The 23371-nt window shown below is 41.4% G+C and overlaps 1 protein-coding gene across 4 annotated transcripts in view; it reads right to left on the reverse strand.

The window, feature by feature from the left end:
- LOC112112643 (rho GTPase-activating protein 6) overlaps window positions 1–23371 on the reverse strand; it is a 456011-nt gene that overhangs the window by 41940 nt on the left and 390700 nt on the right. For all 4 annotated transcript variants that reach the window (XM_024208628.3, XM_024208629.2, XM_024208630.1 and 1 more), the window contains exons 3-4: window positions 15793–15864; window positions 2808–3064 (exon numbers count right to left, since the gene is read on the reverse strand). In XM_024208628.3, coding sequence (XP_024064396.1) covers window positions 2808–3064; window positions 15793–15864 — 329 coding nt within the window. The remainder of the gene's footprint in view (window positions 1–2807; window positions 3065–15792; window positions 15865–23371) is intronic.

The raw sequence follows: 23371 nt of genomic DNA on the forward strand, positions 1-23371 counted from the left end.
TGCAAGTTTACTTGTGCATTGGAGCATGTATTTCAAAATCTGAAGTTGGGGGTGCAGTATGGAAACTATACCATACTTTTCTGAAGGCCCCGGGAGTCTCCTGCCAGAAGTAAAATACAATATGTGTTTCTAGGAATGACCGGAGAAGGGGAGTGGTAGGCTACTACCAAATCTCAAGAAAGCAAAACCACTTAACAATATTTAAAATATGTCTGCAATATAAATAGATATTTGGAAACGAATACAGGACTTGGCTAAAATCCAATATATAAATCAATCCATCCCATTTTAAAGGAGATTGAATGAAGAAGAGACAACATAATGCAGTGTCTTTAGAACACAATCTGAAATATGGTAACAAGAGTACAATCTCAGCAACTTCACACAAAAAAACCTCCCCAAATACTTCATAGGTTTCTTGATAGTATCTTTTTCATTTTCACTAAGCAGTGACAGAGAGGACACAATAGCCAACTTCAAATATCTGTAGACTGTTAACAACAAAGGGAAAGGAATTATTTATGGTAGAGGTAGAGGTAATGAGATAAAACTGAGAGGGGATATCTAGACTGAACATTAGGAAAAACTATCTGATAGCGAAAGGCCTGACTGTGGAATAGTCTCCCACAGGAAGAGGTGGTAGCCGCAACAGTTGCAACATTTAAAAGTAGGTTAGAAAAAGCACTGGAGAATATCCTGTAAGGACAACGAGGAGTTCCTGTGGCACCTTTAGAGACTAACAAATTTATTTGGGCATAAGCTTTCATGGGCTAAAACCCACTTCATCAGATGCAACCTAGCTTATGCCCAAATACATTTTTAGTCTCTAAGGTGGCACAAGGACTCCTCGTTGTTTTTGCTGATACAGACTAACATGGCTACCACTCTGAAACCTATTCTGTAAGGAACACTCCAATAACGGCTGGGGAATGGACTAGACTGACTTAATAAAGTGTAGAAGTTAAAGACAGAAGAGAAAATGTGAGGTTGTTATAGTTAATAATTTAAACACATTCTAATTAGAAAATTAGGGCTGCTTCTACTTCAACTGCTAGCCTTCGGCTACACTTTTATTTATCTCTGAGGTGAACCATATGACATTACATCGCCATGACTGTGTATTGAAAATTCAGCCACAACACACTGCAAGCTGAAGTACTGGCTGCCATCTCTCTTGTTCATGCCAACAAGGTGTCAAAAACACAGAATGCTAGGAACTTAGCACGGGGGGTGCGGGGAGAGAGAGACATCTTTTAGATGAAAAATTAAACTTAGGTTTCTTCTGCTCATGCCTGATGGTTGTCCAAGTGAAAATTAAATATCTCACAGCACTTTTTGAAAAGGAGTAGGGAATGGCTCCCATCTTCTGATCAATAATTCTCTCTCTCGCTAACACAGATTCCAATATCTATGGCTGAATATAACATACTACTGGATTACTGTCCCATTTACTGTAATTGTTTTGTACTACTGGAATCTAATTTATTGCTTGTTGTAATTTGGTATACACTGTATCGAATACTGCATAAAATCCATTTTTATTTTGTTAACCCTATACTTTACAGAATCCCACACAGTACTTCCCCTAAAAAGCTTTGATGTGAGGGAGGTAGAGAAGAGTGAAGGCCGCTGAGGATTCCGTGGGGACGTTTCTTTTTTCCTTAGCTCCTCTGGTATCCCCAACACTTAGATTAGTTAGCAGGGTTTAATTTTTCTCCCCATTTTTCCACATAAAAAGGCAACGTGAGTAGCATTTATGACAGCTTGTTACAGTACCTTCTGGGTTTTTTTGTAAAGAGCTCAAATTGTGACATTATTTACTTTACTGCAATGTTGCATCAGTTCAGAGCACGGCATCAAGCTATAAAGCCCGAGGGATGAAACCCCGCAAATAAGAGGCTTATCAGATATCCATATCATATGCAGGAGCAACATTCTATTTCAATTTAGGCATTAATGACTAGATCTGACTCCCACTGACATCAGCACTAGTTGGGTCAGGTCCCAGTGCTCAAATTCTCTGACTAGCACATGGCCTGAGGAGCTGGGCTGGGCATTACACAGATGTGAGCAGTAGAGGGAGGAATCTTCCTTTGCAAACATCATCTTCTGCATAGCATAGTGATTGCAGACACCTGTGCTGACCCTAGACTCCTGCCCCCACCTCATGCCACAGAACCACACTTGTTCTGCTGCCAAGGGAGCTCTCCACGAGCTGAGGCAGGGGCCTGATTTGCCACCAAGGGCCTGAGTTGGATCTCACACATGGTTTATCCTACTGTTATTTTCACTAACTTTAATAGAATTGCTCCTGATTTACTCTGAGATACGTGACATCTAAATCAGGCCATAATTATTTTTACTAGTGGATGCTAATAATTAGATTAATTAATTTCTGGTTTTTTGGACTCTAAATTAGAATATGAATACCTATGAACATCAGTCACATATGTGTAGTCCATCTACCATCACCAGTTGAAAAAAATACACAAGGTCAGAGCCTGCAGAACTGGACAGGCCAATTCAAACCAAAGTGGAGGAAAACTGAAAGCCTCATATCCCTTATGGTGTTGTAATAATCATGCAGTGTCCATCTTGTTCTCTCCTATCTTGTTCCCAGTTGGGAAAGAAGGCTGACTATTAAGATTACAACTTCCTCCATTAAACAGGGATGGTTCGAACCACAACCAGCTTTATTTAACTGTGGTCAGATACCATCAGGCACAAGTTTAATTTTTGGTGCTGACCAGAGCCTGAGGCCCCAGCAGGTTCCCCAGTGTGCATTAAGCTGTTCTGGGTAAACTTACCCTTCTCCTGGCACGTGGTGCTGGCTCTGGTGTATTAGGGGAAGTGGATTCATTTGGTGTTTCCGAGGTCGAGCTAAGAGATGAGTTACTGCTTGAGAGTTCTTTGTTCTGTCTTTTAGTTCCAAATGGTAAGAGAGAGGCTACAAAGTCTGACACATCTTTCTGCTCTTCTCTCTGAGAATCCTGCTTGAGTTTGTAGGCCCGGTCATTAGCAATTACTTGGGACAAGGGCATTCCAAAAGCCTGCGGTACGAATTCTGCAACAAGAATAGAATTATTTATTTGTTAAATTTGTTTCACTTTATGCCAACCTGTAAAAATAGCGATCATCCCAAGACTCTTGATGTCTTTGACAATTTTCAACTATATAACAATCTCATTAAGGTAACAGCTCCCTCTCAGTAATAACTCCCAGATAACTGTATACTAGCAGCACAGTGAAGAGGAAGCCTAGGCTGTGGTTAAAGCACTATAATAGGCTTGCTGGGAATCTGGATTCTGTTCCCAGCTCTGTCACATGCTGCCTAGGTGACCTTGGAAAAATCATTTCAGCCTAGTCTATACACAAAAGTTGTCTAGACTTAACTATGCTGGTATAGATAAAGCAGTCTGACCCCCATGATGTGGGCGCAGTTATACTAGTATAATGGTACTTTATGTTGCTGTAGCTATTTCTATATGGAAAGAGGAATACGCGATACTAGTATAAGGCACCTTTATACCAACATAACTGCCTTTGCAGTGTGTGAGGGGAAAACATCATCCCCCGAACCAACATAGTCATACTGGTAGAAAAATGGCATAGACCAGGCCCTTAGCATGAAATTTTCAAAAGTGCCTAAGATGTTTCGGCTAAAATGATCAGCAGTGAATTGGTTAATAACATTGTCATTTAAAGTGTCATTATTAAGCTTTAGAGCTATGAGCCATGTGAGATTAATGGAGTCAGTTCATTTGTCTGTTAGAGCTATTGGTTCAGTCCAGTTTCTTAAGTTACGTAAAATACCACCGCTGTGCAACTAAACGGAGAGTAAAATGTTTATTAAGTCTTTGAGACCAATTCATCCCTGGTGAAAATGGGTGCAACTCCACTAAAGTCATTGGCTTTGAACCCACATATATCAGAGCTGAATTTGGCACACAGACAACACAAACAGGGATGCAGAGGAAGCTATTCCAGCTTTAAAAACAAAGGACAAGCAGAAATTCCTATAAACGCATTTTCTGTCACACTTTTTAGAAATACCCTGCTTCTACCAGACTTCCTATTGGGACCAAATGCCCAGCTGTATTTTGTAGAACACCTTTGTAAGTCTTAGCATTTTCACTGAGATTAACAAGGGATTGGGAAAAAAAAGTGTACTCCCTGAATCTTGAATTAAAGCATTATTGTATTATCATATCTAAGGAGACAGAGACTCTGTTTAGAAATCTGATGGACACAGGATTTGAAAAAACTGACTGGTTATCTATGGGAGGGTGGAAAGCTGAGATAGCTACAAATGGACTCTGAGGGAACTAAGAGCTAACCCTTGTTGTTTCAGAAACAGAGTCCAAGACATGGTAAATCAGAGCCATAGCTGGGAGGGCCCTCTTTGTATGGACCAAATGGAGAAGCTCTTCCATTTAGCAAGGTAAGTAGACCAAGTTAAGGCTTCCTGCTATTTAGCAGAACTTCCTGCACCCCCTGAGACTCTAGAGCAAACTCATTCTGAGGTTGTCAGCCTTGAAGCATCCACACTGTCAGATGGAGGGCCTTAAGGTTAGGATGAAGGAAGCGGCCCTGGTCTTGGGAGATCACATCCACATCTCTGAGGAGCGACAGCAGAGGTCTGACCAATAGTGCTAGCAGAGTTGAAAACAAACATTGACAGATTCATGCAGGGACTATCAGAATAAGGAAAGCAGAATCTTGCTTGACCTTGGACAACACTTTGAGCAGGAGCAGAACTTGCAAGAAAGCATACAGCAGACCTTTTGACCAGGATAGCAGGAAGGTATCTGTCAGTGAAACTGGACTGTGACCTGCTCAGGAATAAAATAGATGACTTTTTTTTTTCTTTTGTTGCAAATAGGTCTACCTGGGGAGTTCCCCACAGCTTTAAAATGGACCTGGTCACATCTGGTTGAAGAGACCACTTGGGGTGACCTGCAACAACCTGCTCAGGAGATTTGCCAGAGTGTTTTCAACTCCTGGAAGGTAAGCAACTGTCAGGTTGATAGAACTAGCAATGCAGGAATTTCAAAGGAGGATTGCCTCTTGGTATAACTTTAACTAATGCCCCACCTCCGGCCCCTTGTTTGTTTACAGAGAACATGGCTGCTGTGCTGTCTGTGCATACCAACGAATTCCATCCCTTGATAGGAGGACCACCACACAAGCTAAACAGATGGCCTAAAGCTCCCTGCTATTTATTTGGAGACTTAGATCCTGAAGACCAAAGGCCCTAAGTGTGAAGTGGACCTAAGTGAGCTCCTCAACCTAGATCCAATACATCTGGGACTAAGGTGGGTGACTGTTGTGGTGGGGCAAAAAGAACTCCCTCACAAAACATTTGCAGGTTCTTTGAGGACACCAGTCCAGGGAGGACAAGACCTGAGCAGTTGTTTGAACCACCATATCCATGTAACAATCGGCCTGTGAGCACACTGAGCTGAGCCACCTGTAATTCTCTGAGGTGTAGCCTGGCATGCTGCACCACATAAGTGCATGCCGCTATGTGCCATAGACGTTTGAGGCAATTCCAAAACAAAAGTGACAGGGTGTGTCTTTACATCTTGAGCAATGACCCACATTGTTTGGAACCTCTGCTCCGGCAAGAAAGCCCTGGTCTCTGTAGAGTCCACGACTGCCCTCAATTAATTCTGTTCTTTGAACAAGTGTCAGAATAGATTTCTCTGTATTGATTAGGAGCCCCAGCATGTTGAAAGTGGACTGAATAGTGGCTATATTGGAGAGTTCCTGAGACCTGGACCAGTCTCTCACTAGCCAGTCATCCAGGTAGGGAAACACATGGATTCCTGACCTTTGCAAGAAAGCTGCTACTACAGCCATGCATTTTGTGAATACGAGAGGGCTGCTGACAGGTTGAAAGGCAGTACTGTGATCTGATAGTGGGATCCATTGACCATGAAATTGAGAATTTTTCAGTGGCTCTGGTGAATCGCCAGGTGAAAATAAACATCCTTTAAGTTGAGAGCAGCAAAGCAGTTGCTGGGACCTAGGGAAGGGATAATGCTAGAGTAGCAATCTGGAATTTTGTTTTCTTTAGGAACTTGCTTAGCTGCCTTAGAACTAAAATAGGCCTGTGATCCCCCTCTGCCTTCAGGATTAGGAAGTAACAGGAATAAAATCCTTTCCCTCTGAATGACATGGGAACTTCCTGTATGGCCCCCACAAGGAGAAGAGACTGGATCTCCTAAGTAGCACACTCTCGTGAGAGTGGCCCCTGAATAGGGACAGGGAAGAGAAGTGGGAAGGGGGGGATAGAAATAAATTGAAGGGTGTATCCCAGTTTCACCATGCTTAAGACCCCCTGATCTGTGGTGATACAGGTCCACACACTTAGGAAATGGTATAGGTGGTTGGCAAAAATTGAAGTGAAGAAAGATGGTAGTCTGGTAAGTGGTTGACTGCTGTCAACCAACAGGTCAAAATGATTGTTTAGAGGACCAGTTTGCCTGAACTGGCAGTTGCAGAAGAGTGCGGAGGTGGAGGTGCCTCTTGTAACTTCTGCTCCTCCTTTTGGACAGGTCTTGGGTATGCAGTGAGAAGCACTTAAATAGTTGTGACTGCTGTGGGAGGAATGGTTTTCTTTATGTTGCCAGTGTAGAAATCCCCAGAGACACAAGAGTCACCCGTGAATCCTTAAGGTTATGAAGTCTCTTATTTGTCTTATCGGTAAAGAGTAAGGGGCCTTCAAATGGGATGTCTTGAATGGTTTGTTACACCTCCAGGGAAATATCTGTCGACTGCAGCCAAGATGAAGATCACATAGTGATGGCGGAAGCTATAACTTGAACCACACAGTCCACGACCAGGCTCACTAGCAAGGTTGTTTTGGCAACTAATTTGTCCTCCTCCACCATCGCAATGAACTCCTGATTTGTCTTACCAAGAAGCTTGTCTTTGAATTTCAAGATTTATCCCAAAGGCTGAAATCATATTGACCCAGCAGAGCCTGCTGGTTCACGATCCTAAGCTGTAAGGAATAAAGCTTCCTGCCAAACAGATCTAGCTTTTGTGTTTCTTTCCCTTTCAAGGTAGAGGTCTGATGTTCCTGTCTCTTTTTTCATTGGCAGCAGCATCTACCAGGGAGTCTGGAGAAGGGTGGTTATAGAAGCGCTCAAATCCCTCTGAAGGGACATAGTATATTCTCTCCATGCTTTTAGCACTGGGAGGTAGGGAAGATTTACCATAAAAACCTGACAAAGTCCAGGATAGCCCCATTAATAGGGAGAGCTACCCTAGAATGTCCTGAACAAGCTAAAATGTCCACAAGCCTGTGTGATCTTTCCTGTACCTCTTCTGATTGAACATCCCCAGCTACAGCCACCCTCATCAACAAGTCTTGATGAGCTCTGGAATTATCAAGAGCAGGACTAGTAGACTCAGTCACTATCTTCTCATCAGGAGATGAAGAAGAACAGGCTAAGGCTTGTTGAGGAGCTCCCTTCTCCAATTCCTCCATAGGAGAGTCCCTGAGCACTCTGTCCCCCCTGCACGGCCCCGGTATGGGGGAAGGGCAGGCAGTGACCTTGCTATAGATGCTCCTGGCACCTAGGTGATATAGAAGGGTGGGAAGGGAGTGGAAAGGCTTTAGAATGTGGAAAGAAGACTCAAGAGGGCCACTGATATGGAGGCAGGACCCAGCTAAGTGCAGGCCATTGGTCCTTAGAGTGATGAAGCTGTGGCTGATACCACAGTGGGCAGGCTCCCCACTGGGGCTGCTGGCATGCTTAGGTCAAGACACATATGATCTGACCTCTGAGTCTGATGAGGAGTCCACTCCCTCAGACTAAAGAGGAGCTGACCCCATTGGTACCAGGGAGACCAGCAGAGAGTCTGGAGATGGGGGGACCGGCAAGATCATCACTGGCTTCCCTCTAGATGGCACCCTATAGAGAGGAGACACAACTGTAAAAGCCACTGGTACCAAATGGTGCTCTGGGGCTGAAGCCACGACCGTGGGAGGGTGCACTTACAATCTTGGTACTGAGCAAGATTCTTAAACAGCAGGGGAAGCCGGCCCCATCAGGTTAAGCAACAATCTGGCTGCCTTGAAAGCCTTGGGTGTAGAGGACACCAGAAAGGGCTCTTGAGTCTGCGATACTAAAAAATGTATTGGTACTTCAGGGATTGGGCTCAGGAGACCTTTCTCAGGCTCCAGAGCCAGTAATTCCTCCTGAGTTACAGACTGTGTCTGGGGATGCCTCCTCTTTGAACACACCTCCAAGTCCTTGCTTCCGCTTGTTGCCTTCACTGTAGACTTCAAAGGCCCTAGTACCAAGACTTTGGGAGACTTCTGTTGTCTCTTCTTAGGTACCGGCGATGAGGATCTGCCTCTAGGCTCGTTAGAAGAGGGAGAGCACTCTTAGCCAACTCATACTTGCTCGGTTCCCTTTCTGAGTGGGAAGGTTCCAACAGCGGGCAAAGCGTAGACTCCTTAAGCTGGCACTTGAGTCTGGCAGCCCTGTTCTTTTTCAATTGGACTTTGAACCCTCTACAAATGTCACACATGTCACTCACATGCACCTCTGCCAGACACTTAAGGAAGCTGGGGTGTGGGCAGCTCACTGGCATAGACTTATTACATGAGTGACAGTCTTTGAAGCCAGGAGAATGAGGTATTAGTCCAGAACCAAGCCCGGTTATCCAACTAGGAAACCACTCTAGAAAATTAAGATCCTAAACTTATTCTTATATCTAAATATGTACACACTACACGAGATCAAAAACTAACTCTACAGGTACTCTATACACTATAAGAGGGAAGACTTGGAGATACAAAGATCAGAGAGCTCCAACAACTGTCACTGGTGGTAGGAAGGAACCAAGGGAGTTTGGGGTCAGCGCGGCCCTTTACATATGTGTCATGGAGCCAGGGCCCAGAGGGCATTTATGCTGCCCCGATGGATACTGCTGAGGGAAAAATCTCTGACAACTGTGCATGAGGTGCGCACACACCTACAGTGGAATGGGCATATACGATCACTTGAAGAAGAATTAAATTCAAGAGTCTGAAGACTGGAGGCAGGGTGAAACTCTGGCTTCACTGAAGTCAGTGGCAAAACTTCCACTGACTTCAATGGAGTGAAGTGAAGATTTCACCCAAGGTGTTCTCAGTGAGGGATCTGCAACTGGAACTTTGCTAGCTGGTCTAAGATCATACAGCCTTCCACCATGCTTTGATTTAGTGAGCCTTTTTCTGTGTGAAGGATTTTGATTTTTTTAAATGAAGAGTCCCTTAAGTTCTTAGTTGACATTAGTACAGAAGTGACATAATGTGTTTTTTAAAATTGCTCAGATGCTTAGAGATCACAAGAGGCATGTTTTAGAAATTTAATAAAACAAAACACAATAGGGCACTGACAAAGCCTGAAACAAAAATACTATAATGAAAAAGATACTTTTTGTATTTATTATGGAACTCTTCTCTCCTTAGAATAAGCCAAGGCATACTGACAACATTAGAGTGAATTATTACTGAAGCAGCCTAAGTGTAAACAGTAAGAAATACTTTTAAATTCACAGAAAATGGGTGGAAAATAAGCATGGAAGAAGAAGAATGTTTCCAGAATTTCTGGCTGCAAAGACAAATCAAATATTTATTCACAGAAGTGCTTTTTCTCTAGAAATAACCAGCAATGCCCTTGGTCAAAAAAATCCACCAGGTACAGCCTCCTTGAGGTTCAGGAGGCTGAACTGGGCCCTAAATGTTTACATTCCACACAGAAACACAGGCAAATCGGATAATTCTCAGTTGCTGAACAAATCAAGTTTAAAAGTTTCATGGTCCATCTCTAGTGTTTTTTGAAAGCACAAAATATTTAAAATAAAACAGAACGATCATACTGTACCGTATTGCAGAGACTTAAACTCCCGCAATGATGTCACTATGCATGTACCTTCTGAATTTTATTATGTGGTTCTAGTTAGTGTTCAAGGAAAATACCTCACTATATGTTTTTAAGAGGAGGCTGTGGGAGAGGGAGCGAAGAATCAGCTCACTGATAAAATCTTGCAGGAGAAATCCTTTCAAGGAGGCATCTATCTCTGGAATGCAAGGGTGCACAGTCAAAGAAGGGATGCTTAAACTAACACCCATATCACTGTCTAGAGACAGATGAATGGCTCTGTTTCTCCTGTCATCAAAATTAGAAGTGAATTTGTAAGGGAACAGGATCTCAGCAGTCAGCATGCCAGGCATCCCATTCAGATCAACACTGACATTTTATTACTCCCCCGAACTGAGCGCACTCACTGTCAGCAGCACAACAGAATGTTTGGGAAATGCTTAGGGACACACACAGACAACAAGAGGGATGGCCAGAGTGACTATAAATACAAGGAGGTGGAGAAGAGAAAACAATGACTACAATATTTGGGTGGGGTGCTTGCTCTAATGTTTAGCTTTTCACATCCGGCAAGATTTGTTGTACCCTGCTGTGATGAGTCACTCAAAGCAGTTAAAACAAACAAACAAAAAGGTATTTAAGTTTTTGAGCCTTTTCCCATTTAATTAAATGATGATAGATGTAGCTGTCAAAAATGACAAAACACTGATATAAATCTGACTAAAGAGCATTCAGTTTTCTTTTCCTGCCTGTGATGACCTTAGAAAACACTGGGATTTATCTGGCTACTGATACTTTCACTCATGCAGAAGTAATAGAAGTATATATCTATATATCTAGCTATATACTTTATAGATAGATATAGACATAGCTATAATCTGCTGTTAAGTGAGTAGAACTAGATCTGATCCTGAAATATCAGTGATTAAATCACACAATACCCAGTAAAATATGTATTATTGTGCCCCTTTGATAGATGAAGCTAGACTGTACCTCTAGGGCACCACGATTTGTTGAGGATAGTGCAGGGATGCACCATCTGGGAGAAATCAAGGAGAGGATGCACCTCTTGGAAAAACAATCCTTCCCAAGCCTGCTTCCCACAGTGTGCCTGCCCTGCCCTAAGGGCTAGCGCAGAGAGAGAAGTACCTGAGGGCAGGGAGCAAGGCCCCACCTTCTCCCTTCCATTCACTGCGCCTTTTCAGGCACTATTCATCCCTGGGGAAACACAGAGGTAACTGTCCTTGGGCCCCTCAAAGCGCAGGATCTACAACTGTGGCAGGCCCTGCACAGGGGATGCTCCAGGGAAGGGAAGGCTCTTTGCACCAACATAAAGGCCAGCCATAATCTAGCCCATAACAGGTGTTCTGGAAACCTAGACACATTGCTCTACTTGTGTTATTTCCTTCCTTGCCCTAACTGTGCCCCCTTCCTAGACCTGAAGAACGGCGCTACTAGCCCAATCTCTTAGGCTGGGTCACTAGTCGCAGGAGAACTTGGGACAAGTAACCGTGAATGAGTGAGTGCTCATGACCCGTTTTTGTGTGAGTATGGCCCACGTCCATAGAACTGAGTGTTTGTTTTGAATCAGTTGCCCTGTACTGGGAGACATTCTCTTTATAAAATAAATGGTAGAAAGGCTTGTTAAAAAAACATCATGCAAGAGATGTGGATAACACTCTGCTCATTGTGAAGCATAAAAGAAGGGAGGTTAGCTGTGACCTGCACTCAAGTAACACAGAGACCATTATTTGGGGGATTGGCTCATTAATAGTCATCACAGTGTAATCACATCCTCACACAGGGGAACAATACCAAGAGGCACATTTTAGTCACTGTGGCTCATATGCTGCATGTACAGTGGAGAGGAGAGCAAATCCACAAGGGAAACTATAGTGAGGACCTGCAGAGTTGGAAAGTGGTTAAGCCCGATGGTGGCCCAACTCCTCCTTTGGCCACATCACCCACTCTGCTAAATAGGGTGACCAGATGTCCCGATTTTATAGGGACAGTCCCGATTTTTGGGTCTTTTTCTTATATAGGCTCCTATTACCCCCCACCCCCTGTCCCAATTTTTCACATTTGCTGTCTGGTCACCCTACTGCTAAATATACACAGACAGCCCTTTCACGCCTCAAACCTGCAGCCAATCCACATGTAACAGCAGCAAAGCGGCTTTCTAAAGGGGCAGCACTAGTCCCAGTGAGTGCTTTGTGGTTCCCTTCCATAGAGTCACAGAGCACAGCTCAGGGCAGCGGCTATTGTTCTTGTAGGCTAGGAGGGAGCTGCAGAGCAGTGCAGGGGGGAACCCTTCTGTTCAGGTGAACACACTCGACAGCTGGGGACCAGGATCCTTATGGTCTCCTGGCCCTTTGCTCCCTTTTTCTACATTATTGCCTCCCTATCTGCCACCTCCATCAATCCAGCAGCCTCTGAAGAAAGAAGGGAAAATAGGGACTCTGTGGCTCATGTAGAACAGGAGATTTTCCCCACACATTTGTTCCCCTGTATGTTATTTTTTGCAGGAGTGGAACATATAGGCTTCTGATATTAAACTTCAAGATAGAGTATTTGAAGGGGGAGGTGGGGGTGTTAAGTGAGACAAGTTTGAAACAGCCCAAAGGGGAAAAAATAAGAAATTAAAATCCACAGAATCAGCACAGAAACAGGTAAAAATGTGTAGTTAAAGTTATTATAAGTATTACAGAACACCAGTAAGTAAGTAAAAACAAGAAGGAATAAGCACAAACAATATGTTGCCCTTTGCTTGTGGTACTGATTCAGCCCTACGTAGCAAGATGCATTCAAAAAAACATATCCAATAAAAAACAAAAATCCAGCCTAAGATATGCTATCAGAATGGAAATTGTTGGCAGGTAACATTCTACGGCTAAGAAAAAAATCTGAAGAACAAATACCTTATATATAGAAAAAAATATTCATAAGTATCTAAGCAGTACTGTAAGAGCCTGCCAGAGTCAGTGGTTGGATGAAATAAACTTATACACAATAAAGAAACATTTAAAAAGGCTAGAGTGATTTAAAAAAAAAGATATTGTTTAAATGATCTTTTTCATAATGAAATATGGGGAAAAGAGTAATCCTAGGGTAAGCATTTACATGTAACAAAAGTGAGATGCTATCTTTTCATAATAAACATAAAGACAGTCTAGACAGTATTTGGTCCTGCCATGCGGGCAGGGGACTGGACTCGATGACCTCTCGAGGTCCCTTCCAGTCCTAGAATCTACGAATCTAAGAAAGAAAGAAAGAAAGAAAGAAAGAAAGAAAAGAGGCATTGAAATAGCTCTGGAAGTACAATTCTGGAAAATAAAAGTTTGTGATGGTACTATAAAAGTAATTGAACGGTTATCAAAATACATAATTCATCTTTACAATCAGCTATTACACTAGAGAACAGAACACCAATTAAAGGAGAACAAGTAGATACAATTTATTTAGGGCTTGTCTACATGGTGTGTTAGTGTGCACTAGCGTGTCACACACTGACTATTTGAGTGGATCCTGCTGGTCCATGCTAAAAGTTCCCTACTGCACACTGACATATGTGACCTATATCAACACACACTAGGGAACTTTTAGTGTGCATCAGCAGGGTCCACACAGACAGTGTGGAGTGGAATTTGCATCCCAGCTGGTGCACATTAATGCACTATACAGACATAGACAAGTCCTTAGACTCTCAAAAAAGCTTGTAAATAAAGATTTTCTCAAGAGACTATTAAAGAAGCTCAAAACCCTGGGATGGAAGATAAAATCCTGCCACACATTCAAAACTGGTAAAGAGACAGAAGACAGAGTGTAGGAACAAGTGGCCAGTTCCTTGTGCATAAGTAGTTTATGGTAAAGCATGTCACAAATCAGTTCTAGAACCAGTGTTGTTTACTATCTGTTTATTAACTAGCTTGAAAATTGGATGAATAGCAAACAGAATTTTCTCACTAAACTAAATTACTTAGTTTACTCAAAACTAAAGAAGACTGTGGGGGAAAAAAACTAGGAAGCTGAGCAACATGGTAGATGATTAAATTTACTGCAAGGTAGCACACACTGAAAGAAAAAATTAAAATATGGTTATTCTTTGTTCAAAAAGGAGTAAAGTATCAGAGTAAAATAAAGTATAGGAGTAAAATATCAGAGATATGAACACCTCGGGAATGGAGGTTGTTCATAACTCTGAAATGTTCGTAACTCTGAACAAAACATTATGGTTGTACTTTAAAAAGCTTACAACTGAACACTGACTTAATACAGCTTTGAAACTTCACTATGCAGAAGAAAAATTCTGCTTTTCCTTTATTTTTTAGTAGTTTACATTTAACACAGTGCTATACTGTATTGGATTTTCCCCCCTCTGCTGCCTCTGTATGTGTTCAATGTTACATCTGCTATGCTTAGTGACAAACGTAAGGTTTTACTAATATTTCTTCTCTTATCACTCCAGAGCGACACTGCTGCAGGAGAGTAAGCTGGATTCTATTTTGCCAAATGAATTATCAACAGAATTTTTTTTTTTGAACCAAGTTCCAATTACAAGCAGTTAGCTCTCAAGAGCCTAAGGATGTTTGCAGGCAAGTAACCTAGTCTTAGATTCATGCTGTTGAATGCAATAGTTTATAAAATGTCAACTATCCATGAATCAGTGGAGGATGAGACCCCTCATTTTCCATGTACTACCAAAACCTTGTTGGATAATAGTCTTTTGGCGCAGTTGCCTCCACCTGGTTGTTGTATTCAGTGTGTGTGTAGACTGCTTCTATATGGTCCTGAATAGTTCAATGAATAGAAGAACTATAGTCATAAGAAAAATAAAACTGAAATAAATTAATACTTCACTCTATTGTAGCATGTAATAGTCTGCATTGCACTATAATCTGTTCAATTGTATTTTAAAGCTGAATTTTGGTTTTAAGAAATTCCTGGAAAAGTATGGCGATTAAAAATATGGGTAAATAAATAAGGCTAAAAGCTGGACATTTGATGTAAGGTGAGGAAAATTAAGTGTATTTGCATTAACTTATTCAACAAATAATGCTCATAATTTAGTTAGGCTATTGAATCACCTAAATCAATGGGGAAAACTATTACAAAAATCTTTAAAAATAAACATGAAACAGGCATTTCATTTTTTTCCTGAAATTTATCAGCAATCTTAATGTGATAAAGCTTAATTATAACATTTATTCACACACATTTCAGATCAACCTGGAGCCTTATTGATGAGACATAAAAAAACTAACAAAACAAACTGAAACAAACATGTGTCCTTTCTAGAAATGCACAAACAGTTAAAAAAATTACACTGGCTCAGTAGCTATATTAGTTACAAAATATCATTTCAAAGCTCCATTCTTGCAGTTAATTACTCTATCAACATTCATGTCAGAATGCTAAATGCCATTAATGCTCTTTCATAACTATAGTTTTTGATTCCAGGCCAACTTTTCTAGAGCCTCTTCTAAAACAGTGACTGCAATGTTAGACACAATTATCTACAAGCACAAAACTGTGGGTGCAACTTTAGAGTCTGGTTCGAGGCATCCTCAAAAATTTGGCCTTATATGTGTCACCCTGAACTTATTTGAAACTCACTGTACAGTAGCAATGATAGTTTGCCATGTTTTAAACAATAATTTCCGCTTGCTAGGAAAAAAATATTGCTTGCGTAACAAAAGTTTATGTTGCACAGTGCAGCTAGATTATGGCAGTGACAAAAAAAAATACAATATAATATATAGTATTTTTTTCCATCGGGGAATAAATGACTAGATAATGTATTAGTTTAGGTAACACAGTCCTATTGCAGAAGATACACATTTCAATATACAAATCTCATAAAAATGTACAGCTATTAGATAAATATGTACTTCTTTAATCTTCACTGTACCTTTATCTCTGTTTTTCTCCTTCCCTAATGAGTCCAGTTTCTTTCTTAAGGATTTTTTCCTCTTTTGTCCATCTATAAGAGAAAGAATAAGAAATATGTGAGGAGAAAGAATAGTTAAGGTAGCGTTATCCATAAACTAGAATATATAGGGTTAAATTGTCAATTGCACACGAGTGGGCATACTGAGAGAGGAAAGGGTATAAGGAGCCTTTTACGTGTGTGTGTGTGTGTGTGTGTGTGTGTGTGTGAGTGAGAGACAAATGCCAGGGACAGTCACAATCCTTGAGTTCAGGGGAGCACTGAGACTCTTTCCATTCTGTGCCCCTAAGAGGGTCTGTGGAGGAGGTGGGATGATAGTATGCACATCCACCCACACACCAATTTGCACAGTGCAAAGATCTCAAATGATACATAAGTATTAGGTTTCAGAGGGGTAGCCGTGTTAGTTTGTATCAGTAAAAACAACTAGGAGTCCTTGTGGCACCTCAGAGACTAACACATTTATTTGGGCATAAGCTTTCGTGCGATATGACCCACTTCATCAGATGCATGGAGTGGAAAATACAGTAAGCAGGTATAAATATACTGCACATGAAAAGATGGGAGTTGCCTCAACAAGTGGGGGGTCAGTGCTAATGAGGCCAATTCAATTAGGGTGGATGTGGCCCATTCCCAACAGTTGACAAGAAGGGGTGAATCTCAACAGAGGGAAAATTACTTTTTGTAGTGCTAACGAGGCCAATTGAATCAAAGTGGATGTGGCCCATTCCCTGCAGTTGACAAGAAGGTATAAGTATCAACAGAGGGAAAATTATTTTTGTAGTGACCCAGCCACTCCCAGTCTTTATTCAGGCCTAATTTGATGGTGTCATGTTAGCAAATTAATTCCAGTTCTGCAGTTTCTCGTTGAAGTCTGTTTTTGAAGTTTTTTTCTTGAAGAATGGCCACTTTTAAGCCTGTTATTGAGTGTCCAGGGAGGCTGAAGTGCTTTCCTACTGGTTTTTGAATGTTACAATTCTTGATGTCTGATATGTGTCCATTTATTCTTTTGCATAGAGACTGTCCGGTTTGGCTAATATACATTACAGAAGGGCATTGCTGGCACATGATAGCATATATCACATTGGTAGATGTGCAAGTGAACGAGCCGTTGATGGTGTGGCTGATGTGGCTGGGTCCTGTGATGGTGTCCCTTGAATAGATATGCGGACAGAGTTGGCAACGGGATTTGTTGCAGGTGTTGGTTCCTGGGTTAGTGTTTCTGTTGTGTGGTGTGTAGTTGCTGGTGAGTATTTGCTTCAAGTTGGGGGGCTGTCTATAAGCGAGGACTGGCCTGTCTCCCAAGGTCTGTGACAGTGAGGGATCGTCCTTCAGGATAGGTTGTAGATCCTTGATGATGCACTGGAGAGGTTTTAGCTAGGGGCTGTAGGTGATGGCTAGTGGTGTTCTGTTACTTTCTTTGTTGGGCCTGTCTTGTAGTAGGTGACTTTTGGGTACCATTCTGGCTCTGTCAATCTGTTTCTTCACTTCCCCAGATGGGTACTGTAGTTTTAAGAACACCCGATAGAGATCCTGTAGATGTTTGTCTCTGTCTGAGGGATTGGAGCAAATGTGTTTGTATCTGAGGGCTTGGTTGTAGACAATGGATTGTGTGATGTGGTCTGGATGAAAGCTGGAGGCATGTAGGTAAGTATAGCGATCAGTAGGTTTCCGGTATAGGGTGGTGTTTATGTGACCATCACTTATTTGTACTGTAGCGTCCAAGAAGCGGATCTCTTGTGTGGACTGGTCCAGACTGAGGTTGATGGTGGGGTGGAAATTGTTGAAATCCAGGTGGAATTCCTCAAGGGCCTCCTTCCCATGGGTCCAGATGATGAAGATGTCATCAATGTAGCGCAAGTATAGTAGGGGCGCAAGCTGAGGAAGCATTGTTCTAAATCAGCCATAAAAATGTTGGCATACTGTGGGGCCATGCGGGTACCCATAGCAGTGCTGCTGACTTGAAGGTATAAATCATCCCCAAATCTGAAATAGTTGTGGGTGAGGACAAAGTCACAAAGCTCAGCCACCAGGTTTGCCGTGACATTATCGGGGATACTGTTCCTGATGGCTTGTAGTCCATCTTTGTGTGGAATGTTGGTGTAGAGATGGTTCTACATCCATAGTGGCTAGGATGGTGTTTTCTGGAAGATCACCAATGGACTGTAGTTTCCTTAGGAAGTCAGTGGTCTCGAAGATACCTGGTAGTTAGGGTGCTAATGCCTGAGATGATGGGGCGTCCAGGATTCCCAGGTTTATGGATCTTGGGTAGCAGATAGAATACCCCTGGTTGGGGCTCTAGGGATGTGTCTGTGTAGATTTGTTCCTGTGCTTCTTCAGGGAGTTTCTTGAGCATATGATGCAGTTTCTTTTGGTACCCCTCAGTGGGATCAGAGGGTAATGACCTGTAGAATGTGGTGTCAGAGAGTTACCTAGCAGAGAGTTGCCTAAGTATTAGGTGTTACTGTTAGACACGTGGAAACCAGATTCTACAATCCTACTACTTATGCCTCACCTGTAGTCATGGGGCTATATTTCAGTTACACTGATACACAGCTAATATCTTGGGGAAAGGTGGGGAGAAAAACAAGACTCAAGGAAGAATTCTGATGTCAGATGGTTGCTGTTTGACCAACTTCAAAAACCAGATTCCTCAGACAATGAGCTTTCAATCTGTGTATGTCCAGATCAGTTCAGATGGATAAGAATTTTAGAAGAACAATTGTTTCAATATAGTACATTTAAAAAAAAAATTCTATGAGGTATTAGGCACTGAAGAGTTCATGTTGCAGGGTAGGCAGGTTTCTTCTTGACAACTATTTCAAAAGGCTGGCTACCATTATTTTCTTAAGACTATAATGAAAAGTCAACAAAAATGACATTATAACAGGTATAAACTCAATAATCTAGGTTAAGTTATGTGCCTGCTTTAACTTGTCACTTTTTGTGTTCTAATATCAAAGAAATATAATAGACCTATATTGAATGTATGCACTACTCTAGCTAGTGATTAATGCATGTTTACTCTTAACATGCTGTTTTTGTAATACACAAAAGAAAATGTGTACTATATTTGTTTAATTTGTATGGTAGCAAGAGCAACAAATATCGCCTCAGCATGTTTTCTTACACAAAGCAATGTCACAAACAGGCTTTATGATTAGGGTTATTCAGCAGACATGTTACCATATAACAGTATTATTCATACTTTCTACCATAGGTAGACAGAGCTATTTTTATACACTTTCAAATATAAGCCTGAATATTGTCCCTGTTAAGAACAAAAAAGTATAACATATTTTAGAATAAAATGTCAAATTCTGCTCTCAATTACACCAGTGTAAATCAGAAATAATTCAACTCAGGTTCAGAATTTGGCCCACATTTGGAGATATCCCTCATGTGCATTTCTTTTTTTTTTTTTTTATAAATGTCTACAGATTTTGGTATCTCTACATTTTAGACATTAAAACTTCCATTCTATAATAGCGTTGCAGACAACCAAAAGACACACTCTCTGCCCAAATAACATTAGGAAAAGGACCATGTTTAGAGCAATGCTGTTTTACTCCCAATACACTCAACTGAAAGCAGTGTCAAGCACTGGCATAAGAAATATGGGCAAGATTCTAAAAAATGCACGAGTAACACCTGCTGCACACACAAAATCAGGATTGAACACATGCAAATGTATGTATGCATACAAAGCCCCAATTTACACACGAGTGAGCCTTAGCTTCTACATCTTTGTGCATGTGCCTTTTCAAGCTGGGACATAGTGCACAAGTTGTCAGGCTCAGAGAAGGGGTCTGCAGCAGAAAAAAAGGACCAGTGGGGGTAAGGGAGGGAGAGGGCAGAGAATCCAGAGCAGAGTTCTTAGCAGAGTGCATCCTTGGAGAACAGAAAGAAGCCTTAGAATACCAGGGGAAAGATACTCATCTGCTATGGATGGTCATCAGTCCATTCCTTTCCTTTGAACCTCAGCTTTGAGTTGATGGTGGACATAAAGGAAAACCAGTGAAATGAAGAACAAGTGGTGGGAGAACAAAGTGAAGGAGATCCAACAACTCGCCCACACCCATGACATGCGTGGATTCTTCAATGCTACCAAAGCCCTCTACAGACCCCGCACCCAAGGGCTAACTCTCCTTCGATCCAGGGATAGAGCCAACATTTTCAAGGACAACAAAATCAATCAATTCACGATGGAGGGAACACTTGGAAGACCTCCTGAATTGTAACTCCAATGTTGATGAAAACATCTTCGATTTAATCCCTCAACATCTCATCAAGGAGAACCTTAGAACCCCATCAGCACTGAACAAGATAAAGAAAGCCATCAAACAGATGAAAGGCATCTGGAGCTGACAGAATCCCTGCCAAAATCTTCAAAGGAGAAGAACTGGCTCGTCAGCTTCACGCCCTAATCCTCAAGATCTGGAATTTAGAAGCAATCCCAGCCAACTTTAGGGATACCATGATTGTGACCATCTTCAAGAAAGGAGACAAATCAGACTGTGGAAATTATAGAGGAATCACCTCGTTGTCCACCTCCGGAAAGATCCTTGCCAAAATTCTCCTCAACTGACAGTTCCCCGTTGCTGAGGAAATTCTTCCAGAATTACAATGAGCTTGAGTTTGTGGCTTGATTTTGCAGCTTGGGTTCGTAGCTTGTGGTGGCTAACTGGCCAGGAAAGCCGGGCACAAGGAAGGGCTGGGTCTCTGTTGGGCATGCACCGATGCCCTTCCATGTCGGCAGCAGAATGTTACCCTTCAAAGTCTTCCATCTCACCCATGCTTTTTGTAGGCTTTAGTTTGAAACCAGAGTCTATAGGTCTTGCTGTGTCACCCTGCCTCTGGGTTTGGTGATTGATCACCCGTCAATTGCAGATGTGACCTGGCTTTGATCTTCCTTCTATTGTACCTTTGTTCTTCTCTTTTTGGGGTGGACTCTTCTTACTTTGTTAGGGCTCTTGTCTGCATCTTCAGCTGTTGGTGTTTGAACTCTATTTCATCAGGACAGGCTGGGGCTGGAGGTTGATTCCATCATCCATACATACCTCATTCACACATCTAAACTAAACTAATAAGATTACAGCAGGGTTTGCAAAAATGAAGGTTGCAGCAAGCCCTTACAAAATGGAGTAAGCGTTTTAAAATGGGGTTTGAATTACAATATGGCAAACAGTGAACAGAAGTTACAATATAGACAAGTGTAGTGGATGGCAGTGAACAGAAGTTACAATGTAGTCAAGTGTAATGAATGGTGAACAGAAGTTACAATACTGAAACAGTGCAAGTCTTAATGATTTAAGCAGGAATTGGATTGACAGTGAAATTTACAAGAGCAACTGGCTGAACAGCTATGGATCTTAACAAGCATCTTAATGGTCAATTAGCCAGTTATTGGGGTAATTGGTTTATGAATGAATGTTGTTTCATTCATAAAACTTTACTTATGAAGTTACATTAATAAAGTGAACAATTAAAAATAATTTCATTTATCAGTTCTACATTAGTCTTTAAGGTGCCACCAGACTCCTCTCGTTTTTGTGGATACAGACTAACACGGCTACCCCTCTGATACTTAACAAAACTAAAGTGATCCACCAACAAACTCCAAACCACCATCAGTGGTACCTCCACTATATCTTCCAAATTAAGAGAGATGACCAACGCACCAACCTCAGCATTTTGTCCCAAGCCAAAACCTCCTACATTGAAGCTATGTTGGGCTGGTCATGTTCTTTGAATGCCAAACAACTGGCTCTTGAAGCAGGTCATGTTCTCACAACTGAGTCAAGGCCAGTGGATGAGGAGAAGGCAAAAAAAGCACTTCAAAGAACCCTCAAAGCCAACATGAAGAAGTGCACATCGACATAAACTCATAGGAAACCCAAGCCTTCATCCAACAAAAATGGAGAAGGATCTTGAGGAAAGGATCCCAACATTTTGAGACCCAACAAAGAGAACAGGAAATGGAGAAATGGGAAAGGAGGAAAGAACGCGCTGCAGCCCGACTCAACAATCTAGATTCTCACCATCCACCAGGTCCTGCCTCATACCAGGCCTCTAATACAAGGGCTTATGTCTTAGGCTCTCTTCCTACTATAGATATTACTCAGTGTGAGGAAGGATATCACAACCAAGCCTGAAGGGACTTGCCCAAGATCATCCAGCAAGTCAGTAGTATAGCTGGGGTTAAAGTCCAGGAGTGCTTGGCTATCTGGAGTTTAGGTCATTATACTATTCAGCCTTAGCACAGCCCTCCATTATATGAAATTAATTTTAAATTAAAATAATATACAGTAAAATGATAACAGCATTAGTGCCTGCCATGTCATGTTACTGAGAAAACAAACTCACTACTATTGTATGATATGATGGAATTATTCCCATCATAGTAAGTTTCAAGCAATTCTAAAACAAGAATATGATCCTACCACTCCTATTATTCTTATGCAAGGTCTGTATGAATAAGCCATATGACAAGTCTTTCTCAGTAGGTCACATGCAAAGAAACTTGCAGAAAAGGAAGAGGTGCATTTTTCTTTTATGCACACAGAGTCTTACAGAGCCTTTCGCTTATTTTAATTCTTAGCTGTTTTCAACAAAGGAAATATTCTCTGTCCCTCATGGGGTTACTGAGTGAAGAAATAACTCATTTATTTGGCATCTTTCTTTTTCTATAAGATGTGTGTTTCTTGTCCATTTATGGAAGAAAACAGGATCTGTTCTACAACAAAGGGTTACTTTCATCCAGTGCAGAGGGGACTTATCTGGGAGATAAATATCATACCCACGGCTTATTCAAAACAGAAGAAGATCATAAATCTGTAATTGAAGGATATGTGATTTTAAAAATATGGAAACTCAATTTAATATTTCTCTATAGGAGCTGTAAGCATGGTAATTTTCATTTAATGGAATATTACTAAACAAGTAAATTTATTTGTAAAAAAAATAGGGTGGATTTACTTGTAGTGAAGTCCTACTCTGAAAAATGACTACAAATGGTTTCATGAAGCAAGTTTGTTGTCTTATGGATTTCCATACCAAATTTGCTCATTAAAAATTATTCTGTCTCCATATGCCAGCCCTGAATACCCAGCCAGGGACCAAAAGTCTTGTGATTTGTGGATCATCACCTAGAATAAAGATTCTGAAATCAAAAGTTAATTAACAATCCTGTTGACAATGCATGAAAGAGAATAGAGACTGCCACACTTTTCCATAGTTGTACTGTGTTTGGAGCGAGAAACTTTTCTATTGGTAACTAAAAAAAAAAAAGCAGATTTGCTTCTGGCTACACACATGGATCTAATCTGATGAGTAAAATAGTGCAATTTTTACGTAGTCATTTTTCTGACCTTAGCTGCACTTTAATAAATCCTCCTTGCAATGTTTATTTAGATTAATACTGTTGAAATGCAAAGTCCCCATGCAGTAGCTTTCAAAGCTCTGCCAGCTGTAACCAGGGCCAGCTCCAGGGTTTTTGCCGCCCCAAGCGGTGCAAAAAAAAAAAAAAAAAAAAAAAACC

Source organism: Terrapene carolina, unplaced genomic scaffold (assembly GCF_002925995.2).
Source record: "Terrapene carolina triunguis isolate 2854851 unplaced genomic scaffold, T_m_triunguis-2.0 Scaffold22, whole genome shotgun sequence".
Classification (NCBI taxonomy): Eukaryota; Metazoa; Chordata; order Testudines; family Emydidae; genus Terrapene; species Terrapene triunguis.